Source organism: Myotis nattereri (genome assembly GCF_964212035.1).
Source record: "Myotis nattereri genome assembly, chromosome: 4".
In the NCBI taxonomy this organism is placed as follows: Eukaryota; Metazoa; Chordata; class Mammalia; order Chiroptera; family Vespertilionidae; genus Myotis; species Myotis nattereri.
The window spans coordinates 91,311,637-91,329,791 of record NC_138079.1 but is presented as its reverse complement, the minus strand read 5'-3'; the positions used below and the strand labels follow the sequence as shown (position 1 = coordinate 91,329,791).

At 43.9% G+C, this 18,155-nt stretch overlaps 1 protein-coding gene and 1 long non-coding RNA gene across 4 annotated transcripts in view; one reads left to right on the top strand and one right to left on the bottom strand.

Annotated features, from left to right (window-relative positions):
* Positions 1–15,491, top strand: part of MRTFB (myocardin related transcription factor B) — a 191,957-nt gene extending 176,466 nt beyond the window's left edge. For all 3 annotated transcript variants that reach the window (XM_081089067.1, XM_081089066.1, XM_081089068.1), the window contains 6 exons: positions 59–1,102; positions 2,442–2,576; positions 5,298–5,456; positions 5,711–5,848; positions 12,268–12,328; positions 14,308–15,491. In XM_081089067.1, coding sequence (XP_080945193.1) covers positions 59–1,102; positions 2,442–2,576; positions 5,298–5,456; positions 5,711–5,848; positions 12,268–12,328; positions 14,308–14,843 — 2,073 coding nt within the window. In that variant the 3' untranslated portion in view covers positions 14,844–15,491. The remainder of the gene's footprint in view (positions 1–58; positions 1,103–2,441; positions 2,577–5,297; positions 5,457–5,710; positions 5,849–12,267; positions 12,329–14,307) is intronic.
* Positions 6,692–18,155, bottom strand: part of LOC308517737 — a 41,618-nt gene continuing 30,154 nt past the window's right edge. The window contains exons 3-4 of the long non-coding RNA XR_013995875.1: positions 9,406–9,475; positions 6,692–6,785 (exon numbers count right to left, since the gene is read on the bottom strand). This is a non-coding gene — a long non-coding RNA (uncharacterized lncRNA). The remainder of the gene's footprint in view (positions 6,786–9,405; positions 9,476–18,155) is intronic.

Below are 18,155 nucleotides of genomic sequence, written 5' to 3'. Positions count from 1 at the left end.
TGTAGACTTGTCAGAAAGCTAAACCAGACAAAGAGAGCTGATTTGTTTGTTCTTCCAGGTATCAGAACTGAAAACAGAACTGAAGCTAAGAGGTCTTCCAGTGTCAGGCACCAAACCAAACCTTATCGAACGCCTGAAACCCTACCAGGAGATGAACAGCAACGGCGCTGCTGCTGACGGCATCGTGGCAGTGTCGACATCTGCCGTCGTCACCACTAGCCCAGAAGTCACCATGGCGGTGCCAGTCCCCACCCTGCATAACTGTGTGACGAGCTCGGGCTCCCCTCTCAAGGCAGAACTGCCACCTGCTGGAACCAGCAACGTGATCCACGTGGAAAATGTTAATTCGCCTCTGCCAATCTCACCGTCTCCCTCCGAACAGTCCAGTCTCAGCACTGAGGACACAAACATGGCCGACACTTTCACCGAGATTATGACCATGATGTCTCCATCCCAGTTCTTGTGTTCATCTCCTTTGAGAGTGACCAGTAACGAAGACAGCCTGAGTCCCACCAGCAGCACTCTGTCCACTCTGGAACTGGACGCAGCTGAGAAGGATCGCAAGCTTCAGGAGAAAGAGAAGCAGATCGAAGAGCTAAAGAGGAAACTGGAACAAGAGCAAAGGCTCGTGGAAGTTCTGAAAATGCAACTGGAGGTTGAAAAACGAGGGCAGGAGCAGCAGCGGCGGCGGCCGGACCCCCAGCCCAGCGCCCCTGCTCATTCTGTCAGCCAGTCAGAGCAGAAACAGGGCAGTGGGGGCTCCTCCGTCAAAGACGAGACCTCACTCACCGACTGCTCCAGCCCCAGGCAGCCTGTCCCGGGAGCCAGCCATTCTGTGGGGCAGCCTGTCTCTGCGGGTGGCCAGACCCTTGTCGCCAAAAAGGCTGTCGTGATCAAGCAAGAGGTCCCTGTGGCCCAGGCAGAGCAGCCGAGCGTGGTCCCACAGTTTTACGTGAGCTCCCAGGGACAGCCGCCGCCTGCTGTTGTCGCTCAGCCGCAGGCTTTGCTGACCACGCAAACTGCTCAGCTGCTGCTGCCAGTGTCCATCCAGGGCTCCAGTGTCACCTCCGTGCAGCTCCCCGTGGGCAGCCTCAAGCTCCAGGTGTGAAGTTTGTCTTCTAACTCCTTGCCTCGCAGCCCACATGGAATGGACACTCAGGACACACACCTGAGCTTTCTCACAGATGCATCCAAATCAGGCTTCACGGAAGCAGAAAACTGTTGGTGGGGGTGCGGTGGGGGGACATTCAAAAATTCGAACATCAGCACTCTTTTTAGGTAGTAAAAATGGGGATGCTTTTCTATTTCTGTTACCTTTCACCTTTAATGAACACAGGATCGTACATGTTTTTACATACCTATGACATTATCGTGATAACTACTGTTACTGAGTACTTCTTATGCACAAGGCACAGCCTCAGGTATTTTAAACAGCTTACCTCATTTACTCCTCCCTTCCCCCAGAAAATCCAAGTGATAAACCCCATTTCTAGATAAGGAAACTGAGGCCCTTGAGGTTTGGCAAGTTGCCCAAGGACAGAGCTAGTGTTTAAACCTCAGCCTTTTGACTCTTGTGTCCCCTCTTATATTCTGCCTCCCACATGTCCCTGAAAGGCACCATCGATGTGAAGGTGCCTGCACTAAGGAAAAGGCCACCACCAAAGTTAGAGTGAGGATGCTACTGAGGACACGGAGTTACTGTGTCATTTCCTCCTATGCCCACGCAACCTGGGCATTGACCTTACGGTGTTTATGTAACGTGATTCCCGTGGGTTTTAACAAACGGCCACATGCAGTGGTGCTCCTCAGCCTTGGCCACCCAGATATCCTGAGCAGAGGTGACCCACAGGTCCTTGGCATTTGCGAAAATCCTAATTCCCATTTCACCTTTAGAGTCTGTGAAATGGTAAGTTGCTCTTTAATGTCGCTTTCCTAAACTACTGTTCTGTCCAAATCTTCCCTGAGGATTGACATTTAGGAGAAGAACCGCATTTCCGTCTGGACCTGTGTGTGCCAGCACGTGCTGGCTGTCCCCAGAGGGGACGCATTGCAGCTTAAACGCAGGAATTTAGACTCAGGCCTCACAGTGTCCCTGCCGCTCTTAAAGTCATTGTAACACCTGACCTATTAGGTGTAGAGCCACTACAGGTTCTTCCTTCAGTTTTCTATTCTCACAGAAATTTCAAATGAACATCTTAGTCACTTAAGGAATAATAAGAGCATGAAAATAACTGGTCTGGTGTTTAACTCTATGGTTTAGAATTGTTAAGGCTCAAATTTAGGTGCTGATGAGTTGAAGTATATATCTGTAAACATTTTATCTTATTTCATTTTAGATAAGATCCCCCACATGACCAGTTATCTCACACCTAACTCTTGATTCTAACTTTGACTTTGACAATTAAATTGATTTATTTTTATTTATCTACTTTGCCTCCTAGACTCCACCACAAGCAGGAGTCCAGGCTCAGCCTCAGAGAGCAGCCACCGCCTTGTCCTCGGGCTTGGCACAGACTGGGCCCCAGCAGCCAGGCACGTTCACCCCGCACGTGCTCAGTCAGCCGCAAGTCAGAAAGGTTGGTGACACTGAAGGGTGACAGACGGGCTGACTGGTCCCGCATCTGCCTGACCACTCAGCATCGTCACAGGGGCCTCCTCCGGGGAGCTCGCTGTGTTCTTGTTGCGATGCATCTCCCGATCCATCTCCCGCGGGAGCCTCAGGTCAGAGGCCATTTGTCTGCAGATTATCCAAGTATTTGGGAAAGAGAGTTCTTTATTACTAAAAGGTAGCTTGTCTTAACAGTTCACCTCCTTTTCTAAGTAAACATTTCAAAGGTATTTTTTCAATCTTTATATGGAGAATCTTGTTGGGCTTAAATTTTTCTTAAATTAACCATTTTTGTAGAGGGAAAGGTGCTGTTCCCTGGGAAGAGATATTTGAAGAAAAAGACATTTTCTGAAATGTATCTCTTAAGACGTTTCTGTATTTTGAGTTTGCCATCTCATGGATTGAGAACCAGATAGCCTGGGTCTGGCTCTCGTTTTGGTTCAGCTACGTGATGGGCCTTGTGCACAGTTCACTGCCTTTCTCTGAGTGTCAGTTCCCTCATCTTTAAAATGATGGTGTTGATCTAGGGCTCACTGTCCTCTAAAGGAGTTCCACCTAAAAATTCTGTTAAATAGCCCCAACAGTTCCCAGCCTTCCCACCATCCAGTAGGTGGCGCTGTGTGCACATCTCCTTGTCAGAAAAATCCCAAGGTCTTACTATTACAAACCTTGAGACTTAGTATTAGTCCCAGAATTTCCATCTTTAACATAAAGGAACCTAGATAACTAAATAGACCTGTCGATATGCCCCAGGGTGGGGTGAGCTGTCTGGGCTGAGAGCTTGAGGGACAGACAGAAACGACCTCTCGGGTCAGAACAGGCACATGAACACATATGCTCTCTTTTGGACTCTCCTCTGAAAAATGCGAAGTTCTGCATATTACTTACTTTGGGCTGAAAATGACATATTAGTGTAGTGATAAACTTAGTGAATGTTTAAATGTTGAGACCGTTTTCTTGGTTTTAGGGGAAAAGAAAAACATTATCTAGACAGGATAAATAAGGGCTTATTCACTGATCTCAAAATACTAGAATTAGGAACCATTACTCCCAATTTAAAGGAAGAAGTTTTTGTGTATGTTTTACCAAGTATTAGGAAATTCAACCTTTTAAAAGAGGTGTTGACAGATAAGTCGTACTGTTTAGAGCAGCGGGGGGCAAACTACGGCCCGCGGGCCGAATCCGGCCCGTTTGAAATGAATAAAACTAAAAAAAAAAAAAAAAAAAGACCGTACCCTTTTATGTAATGATGTTTACTTTGAATTTATATTAGTTCACACAAACACTCCATCCATGCTTTTGTTCCGGCCCTCCGGTCCAGTTTAAGAACCCATTGTGGCCCTCGAGTCAAAAAGTTTGCCCACCCCTGGTTTAGAGGAATATAAACACACACATGCCTAATTTCATGTTTAAGAAATACTTATGTATATTTACAATAAAAATACAGGGGATAAGTTTTTCACTCTCTGAATACGAGTGGCATAAAGTATCTTAAACATTTTTATGAGCAAACCAGTTCTGTGAAATACAGTTAAATATCAATAGTCTGGCCATACATTTGTAAAAGGCCTTAAAACCTTTGGCTCTTAATAGGGACTAAACAGAACATTTTCAGTTAGTTCCACAGGAAGAAATCCCAGCTTTGCCCAATGGATCAGACAGCTTCTCAGAAGGAGGCAGATTTTAAATGGGGCTTTGCGAGGATCTGGAGAAATTTCCAAGCAGCTGGAAATCTGAGCATAGCCACAGCATGTGTAGCCTTTCGGGTAGCATGGAAAAGGGCCAGGTAGTGAGAAGGTTTGTATGCCAGCCAAAGGTTAGCTTTTACCCTAAAGACAGAGGAGCCACTGAGTGGCAGAGCTCCGTCAGGTGTGTGCTAAGCTTGTATTGTGGAGGGTTGACAGGCAGGGGGCTTGGCCTGGCTGCTAGGCAGGATTCCAGTGGCAGATAATAAGGACCTGGATTAAGACAGCAAGAACAGAGGCCTGATCCAAGGGTCATTTCTAAGAAATGTGAGCTCTGAGGAGAGGAGGCAGAGTAGACTGCTGGCTCTATTTACTAAAGTTTAAAGAAATATGAAGGCAAAACCAGCAATTACTTTCTCTCAGAGGCTAGGGATAGAGGGAAGAAGGGAAAAGTTTAGTTTGGAATATATTACATTTGAGATGTCCCAAATTTATGTTTGTAAATGTGACTTTGGCACTTGGGAGCAAGGTTGGAAGAGAGGTGGGCTTGGGATCATTAGCTTCATCGTGAACAGTAAAGCCAGGAGAATAGATGCGATCACCCTAGTGAGGAATTAAGAAATTCAGCTGTCATTTACTAGGGAAATTATGCTGAGGAAATGCTGCTTTCCCAAAAAATACTGTCATGCTGCCATCAAAGACGAGCAAAGGGACTACTGATGCTCAGTGGGGTGGCAAACCATGTCTATGGGCCAAATCCAGCCCTGCCTGTTTTGTAGATGAAATTGTACTGGTGCCCGCCCACACAGTCATTTGCATGTTGTCCAGGCCACTTCTGTGCTACAACAGCAGAGAGAAGCGGTCACCATGGAGACAGCACAGCCCACAAACCCTCAACTGTATACCCTGTGGCCCTTTGCAGAAAAAGTTAACCAACCCGTTTTAAAACATGGTTTTCTTTAGTAGGAAGGGCAAACTGATGGGAATATACTTATTCATTTCAGGTTTTCACAAGCTCGGCATCCAATACAGTTCTTTCATATCAGAGACCACCCGCTCCAGCGGTCCAGCAGCCCTTTGTTAACAAGACGTCCAGCAGCGTTCTCCAGTCCAGAAGTGCGCCCCTTCCATCCCTGCAAAACGGACCGAGCCCTCCCAGCAAGGTAAGCCTGCGGCCACTGCTCCAGTGACACGCTTTCTGGGTACAGACCGTCCCAAAGCCCAGAGCTTTAGGCTGGGAATGACTGAAGGTCAGTATTCATGGGGGAAATAGCTGAAAATATCACAGTGAAGACAGCCTCACAGGTAGGTCTTTGGTCAGAGCCTCACCGGCCTAGGAGGTCCATGCGTGAGGAACAGCCAGGGCATGAGGAAGCTTACTGCCCAGAGCTGACATGTGCTCCTCTGTGTGCCACAGCCGAGCTCACCCCCGCCACCCCAGCCGTTTGTCGTCCAGCACTCTCTGTTTGGGAGCCCAGTCCCCAAGACGAAAGACCCTCCCCGCTACGAGGAGGCCATCAAACAGACACGCAGTACCCAGTCCTCTCTTCCAGAGGTAAGTGCGGCCAGTGGCTTCTATGTCGTCTGTCATCCTCAAATTGAATCCCTTTTCTAAGGTGGACTTGCCCCAATAGATACTAAGTCCATGGCTAGGAGCCTTGTTTGCATTTTAAATGTTTAAATCACATTATCCTTTACTATAAAGACCCCCACTTCCAAGCAGGTTTCAGCAGCCATGTAACCTGCAATTACTCAGAAATTGGGGGTTTGTCTTTCAACTTCTCCTTTGGGGCCGAGGGATGGGTTGTGTTAGGGTAGATGTGATTGTTACACGGGTCCCTCTTTTCTTTTTCCTGAGTAAGATCCTCCTCTCAGGGAAATAGACAAGTTGATAGATTTTTCTTCGTTTTCCATAACTAAGTCAGCTCTGACCACATCGCCTAAGTTCTCGTAGATTTAGACACATGACAATGTGTCTGAGGTTTTGAAACAATCTGATGTCAGTTTTTCCTGTGTTCCTGAAGAGCTTGATACTAACATTTCACTAAACATTTATGTTTTGCTCATATCTAGTCTCTCGAAAAATCTTTGCATAACTTGTTTTCTAATTATAAAAAAATAGAGAAAAATGACCAATGGTCCTACCACCCAGAATCCTTTTATTAATATTCTGCTGTATATAACCCATTTTTATGATTATAAAATCTTTAAAATATATTTGGACTCATACTTCTTCATAACTCAATCTTTTAAATGAATGTTTATTGAATAAGATATATACAGTACTCACTTTGTTATAACTTTTTTTTAGTGGATGTACCTTTTTTTTATTTCCATCCCCTGAACCCTTCCTATTGGCAACCACCAGCTTGTTCTTCATATCGATGAGTCTGTTTCTGGGGGTTTTTCTTCATTTATTTTGCTTTTTTTATATTCCACATGTAAGTGGGATCATACGGTAATTGATTTCTGGAAGGAGGGAGAGGATCTATCTGCACAAAGAACACATGATGTCAGGTACAAAAATCTCTATGGATTAGAAAGGACATTTCATTTTACTTTTTATTCACATTGACATGCACTAGTACTTTTACACATTTTTATAACTGACAAATTTATCACCACAAGAATGGCAGTTTTGCAACTTCTTTTATACACTGGAGGCCCGGTGCACGAAATTCATGCATGGGGGCAGGGGGGGTCCCTCAGCCCCACCTGCACCCTCTGCAATTTGGGACCCCTACACCTTTTTCTTATCTAGCTAACCTCTTCACATTTAAAAAAATTAACTGAAATACTACCTACTCTAGGAAATCCTCTTTGAACAAATCTCTTTACAACAACAGCAGTTCTCAACTGTGGGTCGAACAACCCTTTCCCAGCGGTTGCCTAAGACCATCCTGCATATCAGATATTTACATTATGATTCATAACAGCAACATTACAGTTATGAAGTAGCAACGAAAATAATTTTATGGTTGGGGGTCACAACATGAGGAACTGTTTTAAAGGGCCAGAAGGTTGAGAACCGCTGCTTTACAATCTGTATTAACACATTTCGTACCACTCAGTTTTCTCGTGTTTTGCGCACCATCTGTTAAGGACCGCTCACGAGTGTTCTCGTTTTTCATGCCCATGGAAAAAGGAGCGAATCTAGATACTTATGTAAATTTTGTTTGGTCCCTCTTCACAGAGGAAAATGTTTTATGCAGTACCATACGTTAAAAAAGTACTAGGAACTTTAATTGTTTGTTTTTGTAAATAAAAATGTTATAATTATTGAAAAACAACGCCTAAAGTGCATAATGATGATTTAAATAATGTGTGGTTTGCCCAAAAACGTGCTATCCCTGGCGTATGTCTTAGAGATTTCTATGCGGTACACAATGTGTTAATTATTTTCATAGTATATCATTCTTTTTCTTTAACAGCAACTTAGAGTGGATGCAATGTGCTTCTCATTCTTGCATCTGAATTTTTTCTTCTTGCTCTTGTAATAGCAAAGCTTATCCAATTTACATTTGCCCTTCAAGGGCTTCTGTTTGGTTCAGTTTCTAGTTGGCTCCCTGCTTTTTTTTTTTAAGCAATACATTTGGGTTGTGATAGTAAGTCTCACTTGTAATCAAGACTGTAGGTCTCCCTATGTGAATATTTCTATAATACCTATCACGTTAGCATACCAGAGATTGTGTTCATTTATAGAAAATAACAATAAATGTCACCTGATCATTTGCTCTTCTAGTAATATTTTATAGCAAGATGTATTATTCTAGTAATTTAACTATTATAGAGCAGGCGTGCAGAAATAAATCACATTGAACAATAAAGAATGACTCAAATATCAAAGCAGAGTACACTTAGGGCCTTCCTTGTCCTGTGCCTCAGATATCATAGCATATTACACAGTTCACATGGAACTCAGTTTCCTTTAAAATAGGAAGGGATCCCATACTCATGAAGAAGCTACTTCCACACATATTTTTTTATTTAATTCACAGCATATACTCTTTGTACTAATTGTTGGAAAATCACCCTAACAATTGCCTCTGTTCCTCTCTGTACTGTTGCCTTACATTCTGATGTCATTACAGCGCTTTTATCATCCACCCGCTCTAATAAAATTGTGAATTATTTAAGGGCAGAGATCATGACTTGAGCTTGTGTGTTCTCTGTCATGGTGCCTAGATAAATACTCAAATGCCATCCAGTCCAAATGACTGTGATGAGAGAGGCCCACCGTTGCTGGAGACCTCTGATTTTTATTTAAGGGGCCTCACTTGTTCTGCATCTTTACAGAGGGGTGAGTAGTGGCTGAGGGAATTTGAGGAAACCCAGACAGAGTTCTCCTCCTAAAAGATTTTGCTAAGCTGGCGCCTGGGACCGCCATGCATGTGTCCAATTAAAACCTGGACACACAGCAATAACAAAGGCACTGGTCTCCTACTGCTAATGCCTAGGGATCAAACCCCAGCCTGCAGGAACTCACCCCCGCAGTCAGGACCGGGCGCTGGGTGGACCTGGGCTGGTGCTCCTAACTCTGGGGAGAGGGAGACTTCCTGTGGCTGCAGGCTAGAGGCCCCGGACTTCGCACCACCCACCCGAACAGGTCCATAGTGCAGGCTGGTCAGCAGAGTGGCTTCTTCGCCTGGGATCAAGGGGAGACGTGGCCTGGCCTGTTCACCCTGTGATGGGCACTGGGCTAGGGTGTGTGGGCCACCGCTTGGTACCGGCGCACGCCCAAGCGGCCATGGGGCGGGAACATCTGCTTGGCGCCTGCACCAAGAGGCCCAGAGTGGCCAGAGGTGTTCTGGGACCCCGGCTGCTCAGGGCCAATGCACGGGCCTACAGGGTAGGAGCGGCCTGGGTCCCAAGGATGTTCCCGGGACCCTGGCCGCTCAGCACCTGCGTATGCAAATTAACCCACCATCTTTGTGAGGTTAATTTGCATACACTCCTGATTGGCTGGTGAGCGTAGCGGAGGGACAGTCAATTTACATGTTTCTCTTTTATTGTATAGGATTAGAATCAACGGACAAGAATTAAGGAGGGTTACCTGAAATCCACTGTTGGTAGATTAAGGAGGCGAGAGAAATTATATAGGGAAACACATACCTCTTTTACAGCACACAGATTGTATGCAGGGAACAAGAGGGATTCCATGGTCTTGTGCCAGTGGTTGTGCCTTTAGGAGGAAAAGAAAATTGCTCTGATCAGTTATCTTAGATGCATAAAAACAATGGACAGGGCTGGCTCAAGGTAAGCATTGACCTTTGCTATCAGCTGACTATGAACAAGTCATGTTCCTGGGCTGAAGAAACTGCAAGGAGGCTAGTTGCTAGGAGAGGAAGCTGGGCATTTCTACGTGATGTCATTACCCAGACAGTCAGACACTTACATATTAGCCTTTTATATATATACTAGAGGCCCAGTGCACAAAAATTTGTGCACTTGGGGTAGGGGTTCCCTCAGCCCAGCCTGTGCCCTCTTGCACTCTGGGACCCCTTGGGGGATGTCCATCTGCTGGCTTAGGCCCACTCCCCGAGGGGATCGGGCCTAAGCTGGCAGTCAGACATCCCTCTGGCAGCCTGGGAGCCCTCGGGGGATGTCCACTTGCCAATGGGGAGCAAGCCTAAGCTGCAGTTGGACATCCTTAGCGCTGCTGAGGAGGCGGGAGAGGCTCCCACCACCATCGCTGTGTTGGCAGCCATCAGCCTGGCTTGTGGCTGAGCAGAGCTCCCCCTGTGGTAGCGCACTGACCACCAGGGGGCAGCTCCTGCATTGAGTGTCTGCCCTCTGGTGGTCAGTGTGTGTCATAGTGACCAGTCATTCTGCTCTTAGGGTCAATTTGCATATTACCCTGTTATATTATAGGATAGAGGCCTGGTGCATGGTGGGGGCTGGCTGGTTTACCCTGAAAGGTGTCCCGGATCAGGGTGCGGGTCCTGCTGGGGTGCCTAGACAGCCTGGGTGAGGGGCTGATGGCTGTTTGCAGGCTGGTCAAGCCCCCCAGTGGGGACCCTCACCCCATGGGGGTGTGGCCAGCCTGGGTGAGGGGCTGAGGGCTCTTTTCAGGCTGGTCACACACACACACCCCCCCCCCCCCGGCGACCCAAGCTCCCAGCCTCTCCTTTTTTGCTTCTTTTTTTCTTTTTCTGGCATTTATTTATCTTCTATAATTAAAACTTTGTAGCCTTGAGCGGAGCCGAGGGCCAGCCAGGGCAGGCGGGAAGCTTGGCTTCCTCCATCGCCAGGTGCAACCCAAGCCTCCTGTTCGCTCCAGCTCCGTGGCTGCAGCCATCTTAGTCTGCCCCCTGGTGATTAGTGTGCATCATAGCAACTGGTCAAACGGACACTTAGCCTATGAAAAATTAAGAATGTATATTGTATAGATAACAGTTAAGAAGTATAGCTTTTAAAAAATAAAAATAAAATTATAAAAGGACAGGAAAGGAGGAACAGAAAACAGGATAAATAGAAACAAGACAATGGTAAACTTAACCATATCAATGATTACACAAGACACATTAGTAGAGAAAACAGTTGTAGAGATTATCAGAATGGATGAAAAAAGAAAACAACCAACTATATGCTGTGTCGTAGTTTTAAGATATGTCTACAAATTCTTAGATATTACTCCCTAGTTTGGACTTAGTGACCAGCTTCTAAGGAATAGAATTGGCAGAAGTGATGGTGTGTGACTTCCTAAACAAAGTGATAAAAGGCATACTCCTCCTGCCTTGCTCTCTCTTGGACTGCTGGCTGTGGAGGAATGTGACCTGTGAGACCCTGGGGACAGGAATTGAAGCCCCTACACCCCTGCCCCTGTCAACAACCAGCACCAGTGCCAGTCATGTAATGAGCCACCTTTACGAGAACATTCTCCAACTCATACAACTTAAACAATCCAATAAAAAAATGGGCAAGGGTCCTACATAGACACTTTTCGAAAGAGGACATAAAGAAGGCCAAGAGATATATGAAAACATGCTCAAAGTCACTAATCATCCAAGAGATGCAAATCAAAATGACAATGAGGTACCATCTCACACCTGTCAGAATGGCTATCATCAACAAACAACAAGTGCTGGCGAGGATGCAGAGAAAAAGGAACCCTCATGCACTGCTGGTGGGAATGCAGACTGGTGCAGCCACTGTGAAAAACAGTATGGAGTTCCCTCAAAAAATTAAAAATGCAACTCCCATTTGACCCCATGATCCCACTTCTAGGAATATATCCCAAGAAAACAGAAACACCAATCAGAAAGGATATGTGCATCCCTATGTTCATAGCAGCACAATTTACAATCTACAACATGGATAAACCTCAAATTCCTATTGAGTAAAAGAAGCCATCCCCTCTACTAGTAAAAAGAGTACACACTATATGAGTCCATTTCTATAAAACTCTAGACATGTAAGTTAATCTGTAATGGGAGAAATCAAGTCATTGTCACCTAGGGATGAAGGAAGTGCTATCACAAAGAAGCATGAGGAAGCTAGGAGCAATAGGATATTCATTATCTTGATTTTGCTGATAGTTTTATGGGTGTATACATGTTTCAAAACTTATAGAATTGTATAATTCATATAACTTCAGGTTATTGTATGTTAATTTACTCTCAATAAAGCTGAAAATATAGATGGTCACCTTTATACATACTTTATATTTTTATCAGAATATAAGCAAGTGAGTTAAAACATTTTTTAAAATATGAGAAGCCTCTCAAAATGCATTCAATGTACAAGTCAGTGTAAAAGTCATCTGAGCTGGTATCAGCCCCATTCTTGCTCTGTCAGCTCACCAGCTGTAACACATGGGTGAATGGTTTAACTGCTCAGGGACCTCAGTGTTTTCAAAATGATCAAGTGATTGATTAGAACTAGCTGCTCCGTAAGGTCCTTTGGTGCTCCCAGTTGTATAACACTTCCTGGTTTGCATGAAAGAAAGCTAATTTATATTCTCCTTGGTTGTAGGTTTCCAATGCACACAGTCAGCAGATGGACGACCTCTTTGATATCCTCATTAAGAGTGGAGGTAGGTGAAAAGTCACATCAGACCCCCAATCCCTTATCACAGGATATGAAAGTTTTCCTCTAGAGCTTACATATTCTTCTAACTGCATTTCCTGTTTTAAAATCTGTTACATTTAGGCCATTAATACAACTTACTTATGAATGGGGGAAGGCCATTGATTCAGGTTAAAATACTAAGATAACATTAGATTTACCCACAGATATATACGGGCTGAAAAAGACAAACCATCTCAAAATAGCAAAGTAGACAGATATAGATTCCACATTGAAAACTTTAAAACTTGCTGCATGTGTTATCAGTCATTGCAATGGGATAAAAATATTCCAATTCATGAGTTAATTTTGTAACAACCAAGTCACCTAGCTTAGGGTCTAATAACTTAATATTCAAAGGCAATTCTAAAACACTTTCTACATATAAATGAAAATCTTCAGTTTTACAATGTGTCATCCTAAAAAGGGGTAAGGGATATGAACCACACAAAAAAATCAAGGATATCTCTGCCTCAGTTTATAAGTACTTTAAAATATTCTAAAATAGCATTTGAATTTTTGAAGTAGTCTTAAATTTACCAGTGGAAGAAGTTTTATTCAGATTTTTAAATAGTTATCAAAATTTCTCCACTCATGCCAGGTACTATTTGATTTTGTTGTTAATGATCTTGTCAGAGTGTTTGACATAATATAGAAAATTCTTGATATTTGACAACAGATCTACATATGTGAATAGCATCTTTTTTTTTTGTGGATAACTATATCAGCCTCGCAAAATTGTTTAAACTCATGATATAGCTAAACTATGGAAATTTGAGAAACATATATTCCATGCCTTGAATTTAAAATTTTAAAAATGCTTTTTGCCAAATCTGGTTAAAATACTTTTTTTAATGATTAAAAAGAATAATTTTACAGCCTAAACTTAGAAATGAGTTATATTCTAAAAGAAATGATTTTTTATGGCAAAGTATCTAATAGAGTATATTATTTCATCTTATTATAAACTAATACTAGTAATAATGAGAAAGAGATTTAAGTAGTTGATTATAAGACTAGTTGTACTTATAAGTATAAATTGCACCTTCAGCTTTCAAAACAATTCTAGAGATGACTCACAGGTCATGAGAAGTGAACTGTCCTGAAACACACACAGCTGAGAGGAATCTTCAGTGTTGTCTCACCTATTTACGCAGCCCAGTCACTGAGTTGGAAGAGCTGTTAAGTAAAATGTTTAGTGTATTGTATATAAATGAAATCAAGTCAGATTCTCATATATATTTTTAAAGTATCTTTTTCACTCTCTCATATGAGCTAAGTGAACACTGGTCCGTTAATTTTCTACATGATCTGGCAAGGAGTAACATATAACTAGTGCTTCTTAAGACATTTACCAAATCCTCAAGATTTTATATAAACTGAAAAAAACAAGACACATAAGGTGGCCCACCTCATCTTAAATCAGGTCATACGATGGCATTGTATCTTTTCAGAACTTTATATAGAATGGATATGGCTAAACTGGACACAGTTCAAATATAATGATAAAAAAGAACAAATATAGTTAGATCATTCATTAAGCAGGGCCCACATTTTCACATTCACTTTAGGGTAGTGTGCTGCTGTGATCACAGATTTGTGGTACAGAGTAAGACATGAGCCCTATCTTAAACCTACAGTGCCTGAGGATGGGACCCAATGATCAGATCATCTAAAAACATCATCCTACTTGGTGGGATGTAATTGCTTTTAATGCTTACTCTTACTAAAAGGAACTGAAAGCATGTCAGAATGCTATAACGTTAAGTGTTTATTTAACTAAAATGATCCATCTTCCTAAAGGTCATCAGGGGCCAATAGCATTCTCTTCCTACTTCTGAGATGGGCTGTGTATTAAGTCGTCACAAAATAGTAAAATAACTCCATAATTAATAAAAAATGTACATAGTAGTAAATGTTTACTTACTAATCATTTATTTTGCACAGAAATTTCCCTCCCTATAAAGGAAGAGCCTTCTCCTATTTCCAAAATGAGACCAGTGACAGCCAGCATCACCACAATGCCAGTCAACACAGTGGTGTCCCGGCCACCGCCCCAAGTCCAAATGGCACCGCCCATATCCTTAGAACCTCTGAGCAGTTTATCTGCCAGCTTAGAGAACCAACTGGAAGCTTTCTTGGATGGGACTTTACCTTCAGCCAATGAAATTGCCCCACTACCAAGCAGCAGCGAGGACCGAGAGCCCTTCTCCCTGATCGAGGACCTCCAGAACGACCTGCTGAGCCACTCGAGCATGCTGGACCCCTCACACTCGCCCATGGAAACCGCCGAGGCCCAGTTTGCCGCGAGTACTCCCTGTCTGTCACTCGACCTCTCTGACTCAAACCTGGACAACATGGAGTGGCTGGACATCACCATGCCTAACACGTCGTCAGGACTCACTCCCCTCAGCGCCACTGCCCCAAGCATGTTCTCTGCTGACTTTCTAGACCCCCAAGACCTGCCGTTGCCATGGGACTAACACCACAGATTTCTCATCCAAGTTCACGAGGTTTAAGAAGACGATTCTAAAAGGTCAGTTTTTAGAGACAGATCTATAGTTGCATCATTGCAATGAAAACATGTTGTCACAGAAAAAAACGAATAGATGGTCACAGCCTGGAAACCAAGCTTGAGAACGTTTCATTGCACCCAGCAGTGAATGTCTGCCGTTTAATATAGCACAGGGCCTTCTGAAAAACCACTAGTCAAAGAAGACCTCTGTTTCTCCAGACTTCAGTAAAGAATGAAAAGCACCTTTAGATAAAAACATAGAGTAATGTGTGCAGGATAACGACATGCAGATTCTCTGGTAATCAGCTACATTTAAACCTCTGTGGTCACTTTCAGGCCCTAAACACAAGGCAGACAGCTCCACTCAAACAAGAACGCTGGTGTGAGGGTGGTGAGGGACCACCGCACCCGTATTTCTAGCGGGGCCCGAGCCGGCCCAAGGTGCAGCAGGGATCAAGGGCAGCGGAGCGCACCAGCCAGGTGGCGAAGGCTTCCAGCTGAAGACTTTTGGTTCCATTCAGAAACCAATGTAATATTTTTGTGTTGTAGTTTATTTTGTGATTTTTGGAATCTTACTTTAGATTTCCAAATGTAAATGAAAGTTCTTTCACTATAACCAGACAATGTCTTCAAAATACTTCATAAACAATCCCCTGTAAAAAGTCTGGGTCTATTGGTAACACTGAAAATTCTGCTAGCAATCCTCTGGGTTGGTTAGATTGACTTAACGTGTAAATTAGACATATATTTGTGCTATGTTGGGATTTGTACAGCCTACGTGGGGATAAGGAATTGGGTATCCAGTGGCCCTACTTCTTTTAATAAGTCACATATTTCTAGAGTACTTGAGACACATGTATTTCTGTATTTTAAGAAATAACTTTCAGGTAACCAGACCCATCTCAAAGAACCAAGAAAAGGCTTTAGTGTAAAATATCTTTCTGAGCTGGTGAGTTGCAAAGCGAAGGCAAGGGAGGAGTCTGTCGTTCCCGGACATTCCCACACCGGTTACAGGTGAGCCTGTCGCCGAGTTGGCCTCTGGACTCCCACTCTGGCTGCCTCTTCAGCCGCTCATCCTGTCATTGCTTTACAGTTTTGGAACTGGATGTCATACCTGAGCTCTCACTATAGTTTCAAGCCGAAGATTGAAAAACTGGAGGTTTTATTCATTTTTTATATAGACAAAAAGTTATCATATTTGTTGAGTAGTTTCTTAAGATTTTTCTAAAATGCCAACTATCACAGGATTTCTAAAATGATTTCGAAATAGTCATTTAAGTATATGACAAAATGTATAAAACTGAAAAAAAAAACCTGAAATCTACCAAAAAGTGTGGAGGTTTTCATTAAATAATACTCGTGCTCTCCACCTCCCCTGTGTGTGAGCCCTGGGGTCAAGTTGCTCTCTGGGTCATTGGTGACTGTTCCCACGGTGACATGTAGAGGCAACCTGGCCCATTATTTGGAAAGAATTTGTGAATCATTTCTGGGTTTGTGTTTTGCCTAAGAGCTGATCTTATTTCAAATTTTTATTTCAGTTTGTAAATTTCACTACATGTAAGAAAAGTCCGTTTTTCCAGAACTCAGTCGCCCAGGACCCTGGAGCCCTCTGTTAACTGGCCCTTCCCAGCCTGAAGTGCGTCTGAATGGTTTCGGGCAGAGGCGGCAGGCGCAGTGTAGTCTGCGGTGAGTAGTTTGTTAGAAATTGGTCATCCCACGCGTGGGATCCAGCATGCTGCTGTCTGACCAAACCCCGCAGGAGTGTCACCGTCACCGCCGTGGGCACAACGTGCATCTTCGAGTCACTCCTTTCAGAAGGGCCTGTCTCCGGGGCAGGGCTGTGGACTCAGAAAGGTACTTACTTTGGGCAAGTCTTTGAGATGGGTTTTTGTCTGGAGCTTATCTGGTCCATACTTGGACTCTAAGCATCATCTTTATTCAGATTTAAATGGCTTATTAGCACCAGACATCAGCAGGACTGTAGGAGGCAACTGAACAGCTAGTGCTGCCGACTCGCTGAAGAACTTTGTGTTTCCATCTTTCCAAGCTGTGTGCTTAGATTGTTTCCTAGCCCCCTGTTGAAACATGCCACGGAAGGCTGCTCTCCAAACACATGCAGTGCAAAGAATGCCGCCTCATTAGCTTCCTCTCTTTGGACTGTGTTGCTAATGTGCCCACTTTATATCTGTGTTCACTTCTTCACATACCAGCATTTCATTTAGGAGGAAGGAAGGCAAGGAGTCCAGTTATTAAGTCTACCAGCCACCTACTCACACCATTCCGCTGGGCCCTCCTGGCCTGAGCAGCAAGCTGGGCATCTGTAGGGTCCCAGCTACATGTTCCAGGCTAGAGGGAGGACACAGATCGTGTGCAGCATGTGACATGACCAAAGATGACACTCTAATCAAGGCTCCTCTGCCCCAACTCACTGTACTCAGGGGGAAATGCAGGGGGAGAGGTGTGTGTTAAAGAGGACTGTTTGTGTTGTTTGAGGTGAGGGTTAAAGCCCAAGTCAGAACAGCCGGTTGGGTTTTCGTCTGCAGATGTGTAGTTTAGAGGAGGTACTGCTACAGGTACTGCCGTAGATCATCTTGCAGAATATCCTATTGCCAAGAAAACAACTCCTAGAAATGTATTCTCTCACATCCAGTCTTATTTCCCTAAATATTCCTGAAACACAGTAGTATCAAGTTACCTTTCTGGTGTATACAGGTATGCAGGCATGTCCTGGGGTGGGACGCACAGACGTTATCCCAAAGCTGCTTACACAGGCTTGGGAGTCTAGAGTGTGTGGTCGTCTTGTACATTTCAGCAAAGCATGTGCTAGAAAACTAGGGACAGTGTTAGTGGTTCGAGTTCTAGTGTTTTTCCTGAAATGTGCAATCTACTGTATAGTACTTGCCACGTATTTGTACACAGATGTATTCTGAATTCATAGAATTTCTCATTCAGATACTATTTGTGCTTGTTTTATATGAATATTTTTATAATACTAAAGAGATCTTATTTCAATTTCCTTTTTAAAAACTGCACAGTCCTGTGACCCATGTAACTGACACTTTTGTAAGTGCCGTTTAAGAATAGTGGCCAAGGCAGTCTGGTTTTGCCTCCACCCCGCCGCCTCTTGTAAGCAAAGTGAAGGTAATAAGATAGCAACTGAGAGCTGTGTCAGGAGCATGTCACCCATTCTGTCACCAGAGCTGACGCAGGCCTCCTCACCCTCAACCCCAGATCATTCCAGGTCACACAGCCTGCTTCATCCTTTCAGAATTCCCACCGG